This window comes from Amphiura filiformis, chromosome 14 (genome assembly GCF_039555335.1).
Source record: "Amphiura filiformis chromosome 14, Afil_fr2py, whole genome shotgun sequence".
NCBI lineage: Eukaryota > Metazoa > Echinodermata > Ophiuroidea > Amphilepidida > Amphiuridae > Amphiura > Amphiura filiformis.
The window spans coordinates 44,616,047-44,625,079 of NC_092641.1; the positions used below are offsets into that span (position 1 = coordinate 44,616,047).

At 36.5% G+C, this 9,033-nt stretch overlaps 1 protein-coding gene across 2 annotated transcripts; it reads right to left on the minus strand.

The window, feature by feature from the left end:
• Positions 1 to 2,515: 2,515 nt before the first annotated feature.
• On the minus strand, positions 2,516 to 8,279 carry LOC140170162 (uncharacterized). Of its 2 annotated transcripts, none has more exons than XM_072193487.1 (2): positions 8,103 to 8,279; positions 2,516 to 3,852 (listed from the first exon to the last, which is right to left on the minus strand). In XM_072193487.1, the coding sequence occupies exon 2, from the start codon at positions 3,829 to 3,831 to the stop codon at positions 3,265 to 3,267; it is 567 nt and encodes a 188-aa protein (XP_072049588.1). In that variant the 5' UTR covers positions 3,832 to 3,852; positions 8,103 to 8,279; the 3' UTR covers positions 2,516 to 3,264. The 2 variants fall into 2 exon arrangements, with proteins under 2 accessions (XP_072049588.1, XP_072049587.1); XM_072193486.1 differs by lacking the exon at positions 8,103 to 8,279 and adding an exon at positions 7,509 to 8,008.
• Positions 8,280 to 9,033: the final 754 nt, after the last annotated feature.

Below are 9,033 nucleotides of genomic sequence, written 5' to 3' on the forward strand. Positions count from 1 at the left end.
GTGATCCTAGCATCCTCTTGTTATGGCATTTTTCAGTAGACATCCACGAAAAAAGCTTAATCGCTAAAATTTCAGTTGATTCCAATTTTGCTTTTGCGAGTTTATTACATTTGGCAAAAAGCACAGGCAATACCCAAAAGCACAAAAGGGAAGCCCTACATACAAAGCGAACAAAAAATAAACCAAGAAGCAAAAGCAAGATTATGCATGATTATGTGTATTAGATTGCTCCATAGACCACTCTGTTGAATTCTGTGTACCAGAACGTAATTCAAATTTGACAATATCTTTGCTAAACAAATTAATCTGCAAGAAATGTTTTGAACATAAACATTATGTAGCCAGAGGTTTCCAGTGGTATAAAAATCTCAACTTTTTTTTGAAAAAAGTGGGGGGATGAGGCTGTGGATCACGAAATGCCCTTTTAACAAGATGTATGTTACAGTACCCCGTTTTACCATATTAAGGCTACAGAATGAGAATGTGTTAAAGTACATATAGTGAGTACCAACTACACCAACTACCAACACTAGGATAGTCCACAACATGCTCATCTATCAAGGCACAGTTCTTTAACTCCAATACATTTGTACATTCATTGAATGACCTTTGAAAATTTGGGTACAAAAACTCATACTCTGAAACTTGAGGTCAAATTTTGCACTATGATTGTTTAATTGATGTTATTGAACTATGCCATTGGGATGAGGCCATTGTGGGCTATGGCAAGTACTGTAAAACCACTCAATTTCGTAACAGATTAAATTTCCCTAATTTTGCTAGAAGCCCCATTTGCTAATTTAATACCCACAAATGTGACAGTTTTACATTTAATCCCAAACATGAATTGCTGGATTAGTGAAAATTGTGGTCATTGGCAATTGGTGAAATTAGATAATAGTGAAATTAAATAGCTTTACAGTATTTTTTTAGCATTGGGTGTGTTTTAAACAAGAAATATGACATTTCAAATTCATAATTTGTTATGACAAAAGAGAGGACAAAAATTCTTGGAAGGAAATATATATAATGGAAATTTATGGATGGAAAATACAATATTTATTATATTTACAAAATTATTGCTTTCGAGAATTAAATCACTTAAGGCACCTTATTGGTAAGTACATTTCAGTTTTCTTGAAAGAATTTAACCTTCTTGCTGTAGGGTTGGTGGGGGAGGGCCGGGGGGGGGGGGGCACTCAGAGCAAATGGTTGACTGGGATGTGCGTACCACATTGGCTGCCATTTTGCAACTCCTCTGCCCCAATGACCCCCCCTTTTTGGTTTTATTGTCACCAAAAGGCCCCTTTTTCAAAAATGTTACATAAATTTCTCTAAAATTCACAAAATGTAGTTAGTTTTTCAAAGTCTTACTGAATTTTTTTTTGGTGAAAAAATCTCTCGCCAAAAGACTCCTTGATTTGAACTGGTGTCCGCACATCCCTATCACTTCCAAAGTCGACTTCCCCCACCTCAACTGGGGTAAATACAAAGTTGGGAAATACCAGATTGAAATAAGTGTATCTATAATATACCAGTAATTTAAATCACAACAAGGGTAATAATTTGTTAGTAATGGGGACTAGAAAAGGTATATAAACTTGCATTTTCAAAACTTACATTGAAATTCCCTGGGAAAATACCTATACTGCGCCAATAAAGTATCCTTACACTTGGAAAAATAATCACAATTTCAAAACTGAACAATATTGGGGAAATTTATTTTTTATTAGATGCACTATCTAATCCTGCACATTATGACACCACATTGAATCCAATGTGACCTCAAGCAGTAAAGTTACAGGCAATTGAATAGGCGAAGGTCCCGTTTTAAAAGTGACAACCTGGCCTATACAAAGCGCAAAAAGATTCCAACAAGCGCAACAAAGAGACAACACAGTTTCTTCAATGTAGCGTTATTTTAAAGCATTTTTTATTCCAGTTTTTTCTTCTCTGTACTTTTCATAACTTTCATTTTATTTGTCAGTTCTTTTGTTTCAGTTTTCTTTTGTTCCTTTTGTTTTAAATTAAAGCCAAATGCATAAATTTGCCATTCACCACTCTCAAACCAGATGCCTAGTCTGTGGAGTTTTGAATAGGCCAGTTTGTCACTTTTAAAACTGGACCTTCGTCTAATCAAATGCTTGTAACTTTGCTTCTTGAAATCACATTGGATTCAATTTGGTGTCATAATGTGCAGAATTAGATAGTGCATCTGTTAAGAAAACAAATTTACCCCAATATTGTTCAGTTTGGAAATTGTGAATATTTTTCCAAGTGTAAGGATACTTTATTGGCGCAGTATAGAAAGCAACTATGCAAGTATGCACCCATGCACATTAGTACAGGAAAAATATGGCAATTGTGTTTGGAATGATAAGCCTTTAGTTTTATCAATTAAACCAAAAACAAGTGAAATGCAAGATATGTAAAGTCCCGACACCTTATAAACAAATCAGTGGTGTAGCGTGAGTCATCTACTGTGGTGGGGGAGAGCACCAACTATGATGGGGGGGGCTCCGGGCCTAATTGGGTGGCACAAGCTATTTATCAGTAATTTTCCTAAATTTTCAAATCGATTGGGGCACGTGCCACCTATGATATATGCTACTGCAACTGATATTAAGACTGAAACTTTGCGTTAACATTATAAATTACTGTATAGTGGGGTATTTTTGTTGGGTTATTTTTCTGGATTTTATCAATTCTGGACAGTTTAGTGGGTGTTCAATTCGCTTAACTTCCAAATATATTCACATTAAGTACTGTGTAATATTATTGCCGAGTGAAAATTTGCGGCTGCCTGTTCGACAGCCAAAAGCGCAAAAATTAAATCCCGCAAAAAATTTCCACTATACAGTAAGTGTTTACTACACAAATAATGTTATGTCCCATAGACTTGCCCATCCTATTACAATTCATGGTATTTCCCATTCGGCCTTAAAAAGAAAATTGTTTGATTGGCGTAACATAAAAAAAATAGGGTAGGTAGGTCAGATTTTTTTTTTTACTTTTAAAGCTGTCAATTGTGTTTGATAATGGCCTTGGAACTTTTTTTTGCCTTTAAAAAAATTCAATTAACCAACTAATTAATAAATTAATTAATTTTTTAACAGAAACTCTAGGATCGGTCGGGTTACACCAATTTTAATATAGCACTCTATAAGTGTTGTTTAATAATAAAATAATAATAATAATAACCAATCAAACAATTTTTTGTGGCCTAATTTTCCACTTGACCAATATTTCCCCTGTCAGTTCCTTTTAGGAGCCTTCTTCTTTCTCTAAAAGGTCTCCTAACTTGGGTTGTTGTGCTTTGACGGCTATTGTAAAGTGCTGATAAGCGCGATCACCCTTCTCTGGGATCATGTCCAACAAAACTCGTGCCTGATCTTCTTTAGTCACACTTGCTTTAATTCTTTTGCAATCAGCATCAGTTAAAATATTTTCACTTTGCAAATAACTCATAACTTCATCAGCTTTCAAGTTCAGAACAAGTGAATCCCAACGCTTGAAGATTCTTCTACGGCCCTCTGCAGAACTCACGATGGGCGTTTCACGCATGGCAGTGTCGTCGAGCTTCTTGACGAGAAGAGGATAACGTTCCTTGAGCGAATAGCGGAAGTGCTGGAATGCAAGAGATCCTTTTGTCTGTAAGATGCTGAGAAGTCGGGTGACTTTTTCCACTCTGGTTCTGCCACCGTGGATTTTATCGCACTCAAACGGTGTCAGTACGGTGCCGCTCAGATAAAGTAATACATGATCAACTTCAAGTTCGGCTTTTATGGCATCGGAATTTTGCATAAGTTTGGCACGATCACGAGTCTCCATCTTGCGGACCTCAGTCTCCGGCTGTGATGAGGTGAAATAGAAAAAAATCAAATGAATATTTTTAAATACCAAAATACCAAATTCTGTGAAGTATAGTATTGCCCCCCCAACTCAACACAAAAGTTGGCAACCATGAGAGTTACCAAATAGCGCGGAAAAGGGGTAATTTTTTTACCAGTAGCGAGGACCGCGAAATAGGCAAAATAGGGGGTATTTAATTGGGACTGCCCACAAAATTTGACCGTGAAATTGGCAAAATAGAGGGTATTTAATTTGCACTGTCCGTGAAATTTGGGTAAAAGGGGTACTTGGGAAAATCTGGTAATTTTATGTTAATATTTAGTGTCATTGTAAAGGGGTGTTTGAAATTCTGGTCATTGAAAACCACAAAAAGGGGTTGTTTTTGGCCAAATTTTGTCCTTGATTTTACATGAAAAAGGGGGGTAAATTTGATGAAAAATCATTGCAAATCTTAAAAGGTTTCCAAATTGGAACCCAAAAATTTGGCATGTGCCAAGTGAGGGGGGGCAAAGATATTTTGGCAGGCCGAGAAGGGGGGGCAATTTTGGCATGCCAAGCGGTGGGGGAGGAAGCAATTTTTGGCACAACATTGGAAAATTTTATAATATTTTATTATTGCACAGCCCCAAAGCAATACTTGTAAGCAAACAACAGAGTTGGAATGTCTGGTGAATGCAAAAACAGGAACACATTGTCAGAAAATATGATTTCAAACGAAAGAGAATCAAATATGTGGGAAAATTATTTCCACATACAGGGTGTCCCAGAATGATTTGTACCGTGTTTGAACAAATTATCAAAAATATATAGTCAACAGTGTATCTAATTTTAATAAGTGCAATACAATGCCACACATGTCTCCTACATATTTTGTGACTTTCATGGAAATAGCTTGATTCGTTTTGACGTGACATTGATATTACTGAAAATAGACGAAAACTGCATTAGTGTAATTTACAGGGCAAAGGCATCATAACACATGGATCCTTTATCACCATCGACCAGCCGCACTGTGCAATATATCGGAGAAATCCTACATTCTTTGATAGGAAATACCACAAATTTGGCACAGATGTAGAGCTTACAATGCTAAATAATTCTTGATATGGGATTAAGTGAAACATTTCAATATGACATCAGATATTTAGTTTGAAAAACATACTTTTTATGTGATTTTTACCACAATTTTTACCCAAAAATGTCATTATTACAGAGGATATACCTTCCTCAAGGATCCTCCGAAGTAAATTTTAATCTTATTCGTTGCATAGCAGTGGGTTTGCCCATATACTGTGGACATAGATGCATGCTGTGACACTAGGGACGAACCTTCTCTACACTTTTATGAAAAATCCATCCCTGCCGGCATTTCAAATGATGAAAAACTCACACACCTCAATAATTGTCTTCAAAACTGCAACCAAAGAAAGATTAGTTTAAGGTCATTCAAGCATAGCAAATCCTTTATTTCATACAATGATTGCTTTGTAACATCATAAATAAACGATTAAAAATCTACTATTTAGTAGAAGTAAGAACAGGACACAGCAATATACTGCATAACATTACTTTGTGCTGAACAGTTAGTAATTTTACAGATTTTCAAAATAGGTTGCTTTGTCAAAACTTGGAATTCACCATTTCTACGCAATCCTCTCTAACTTCTACTAGAAACGTCCAATTTTTAAAATCTAAAAAATTTGAGAAAGCTAAATATATGTAGAACTTAAAATGCAAAGCAATATGACCAATAGAAATGCCGTTCATACCAAAAAAATTCTTTCTTTCTCGGTATAAATCATTCTGGGACACCCTGTACGTCATGCATTATGAACATAATTATCAGAGTATTTATTCTACATGTCTGAACCATAACTTGTGAGGTTAAAATTAATGGGGGAGAAATTTTGGCTAGCCGAAAAAGGGGGGACCCTGGGGGCACTCAACTTTGGAGGTGACGCGTATGTAGGGCTGTTAAGACCCCCTTTTTCAGCATCGCTGTCACCCAAAGACCCCATATTTTTTACTAACACATGCTCGCTCCGCGCTCTGTCACCGAAGACCCCTATTTTTCAATTTGATCTGTCACCCAAAGACCCTTACAAGTTCAATTTGAACAGCAACTTTCATTTATCACTGATTTTGTTACTTATTTTGACAAAATAAAGAAATTTGAAGCCATTTAGAACTAGAAATTCGATTTTCGAGGCTTTTGTGGCGCTGTTTTGGTTCTCACCCAAAGATTACATTTTAAAAAAGGTCATGTTCTCACCCAATGACCCCATATTTTTTACATTTTGCTCTCACCGAATGCCAAAAATCATGCTCTCACCCAATGACCCCATATTTTTTACATGTTGCTCTCACCGAATGCCCCTTAGTGCGTAAAGCGCCAGCCCTACACCTATATCCATTTCAAATTGAAGTGCCCCCCCCGGGGGGGGGGACAAACAATCTTTTGGTAAGCCAAGGGGGGACAAGCGATTTTTGGTGGGCCGCTCGGAAATTTGACACCTCTGGGCTCAAAATTATTGCACAGCCCCTCAGAATGTCACACTTGAAAAAAGAAAGAAAGAGAACTTCCTTGTTAATGTTTTCCTCAAGCACTGTTGGGAAAAGCCCGAAAAAGTAAAATGTACTATTACCGTATTCGTTCGAGTATAGTCCCACCCGTTTTGTAGGTGAAAATTTTTCAAAATTGGGTGGGTGGGGTGGGATTATACTTGAATTTCAAAAAAAAAAAATCAAATTCAAATTCAATGCCTAGCTCCCTCATTTTTATCCCTCACGAGCTGTGCAATAATTATGAGCCCTGGTACGGTGGGAGGGTAAAATGGAGGGGGGGGGGATTTTTGGCGAGCCGAAAGGGTGGGGACAAACAATTTTTGGTAAGCCAAGGTGGGGGAACACTTGGAAATTTTACACCCCCAGGCTCAAAATTATTGCACAGCCCCTCACAATGTCACACTTGAAAAAAGAAAGAAAGAGAACTTCCTTGTTAATGTTTTCCTCAAGCACTGTTGGGAAAAGCCCGAAAAAGTACAATGTACTATTACCGTATTCGTTCGAGTATAGTCCCACCCGTTTTGTAGGTGAAAATTTTTCAAAATTGGGGTGGGTGGGGTGGGATGAATAGGCCGTCACAGCTTACAAACTACTTGAATTTCAAAAAAAAAAAGAAATCAAATTCAAATTCAATGCATTTTGAAATCATATACAAATGATCAATTTTCATATTAAAAACACAAAAGATCATGCAATTTTTTTTAGGTCAACCATGAATGATCCTAGCATTTAGGTCTAGGTCCAGGGACACTCCAAAACTGAAAAAATAAATAATTGCTGGAATTTTTTGTTGGGGGGTGGGACTATAATACTCGAACGTGGGACTATACTCGGACGAATAAGGTACTAACAATGCTAATTTTACAATGAGAATAAAAAAAAATCCCTTCCTCATTAATTCCTGAAAATCCTCTGGAACGGACAAGAACCAAAATGTTTATTTTATGTGGCCTTTTGTGATTTGCCATCACCCAGGTACATTCGCAGCTAGCACAACATGAAAATAACATTTTAAACTATGAATCTAAAAACTGAAACCGCAAAAAACATTAAAAATATAGTCTTTTATAAAAACAATAATTATAACTTACAGTTCCATTTGGTATAGTCCTCATTTTGTCAATGTACTACACTGAAATCTTTCAAATACTATTCAACTGTGTACTATATATTACTATAGCTTTGAGCCCAAAGAAATTAAAGAATCATGCAAAACTAGCAAAGACAATTCAGTGATCATGCATGTATATTAACCAATCCAGTTGATTCCATTGTACGTGAAGAACTAGCCATAATCCACTCGCCAAATGCAAAGCCTTCACTGACAACCATTGGCAATGAACTGCTCTCTGTGTTGTTGTTGCTTGCTTAGTCAATTATCAGGCATGTCAGTTCACCACACACGCCTAACAACATGCCCAAAAATGGCTAAATTGGACAAACCACAACAAGACTGGTTCAGCCCTTTATTCAATTTCATCTAATTTCCATTTTACATGAGTCATCTTGTTGAAAACACTATAGCTATGCAACAGGTTGTACTACAGCGTTCTAATTAACGTTGACATCAGCAGGTGTTGGAAAATGAAGGTCGTTTGACTCACTCTAATATTGACTGGAAAACCTATACTGTCACGTAAAACCTGTAGCGTCCTTAGTTACTGCTGTACTCAAATATTACTTACCTTGTTTCAGCTTTGTTTATTTTTATAGCAGAGGCAGACAATGTAAATGTAACTTCTGCTCCCGTTCGACTTGACCTGTTGATTCATCAACACGACTATCGACTTCACTGCTTGCTTTGCAATGAAACTGTGAATGAATGGTGATCTGGATGGATGATTGATCGTGGGAATGACCCGCTTGTTCTGGTAGAGCTGGCCTCAATACAGTCTCTTCTACAGATATCTGATTTGTGACTTATGTGTTTTGCTACTCTAAAAATCGAAGTCCATGTCTGTAGTAGCGGCTAAATTTCGCGTCCTCATTTTGCGACGAGGTCGCGGGTCATTGCATTGTAAATAATTTATTTATTGCTATCTACTGAAGATGACAAATACCGGGTAACGCATACTGAATTGAAATAATATTTATTTTTCGTATCATGCAGTAAACATTAATAGTTCGTATTTTGTTGCAATGTTTGTATTGTGTTGTTTTGCAATTCCATAATGAAGTCATCTTGGTTCATTTGATATTTGGCATTTGATATCAATTTCAATAAGCAATGATATAGCCAACTTCCTCCGCCACAATATCAGATTATAGACACTTTTAAGTGTAAATTGCTTAAAATATCATGTAGGCCTAAATTCCCACTTATTGTATGAATCATATTAAATATCTTTATTTCATAACATTATATTTGTTTTACATTTAATATACTATATGCATAGGGCCTGCACTTTGGCTCGACATTTGAAAGGGGCGTGAATTCATTTTTGGATACGCCCCTATTATAATTAGGTATACTCGACTCACACACATTCCCTATATTAATATGTATATACATGTACCACATGTAGTCAATCTGTCTGCTTTATCTGTATTGTGCCGTTCTTAAGCAAATACGGTAGTTAAACACGATTTCATCAAACATTATAACAATAGCTCTTT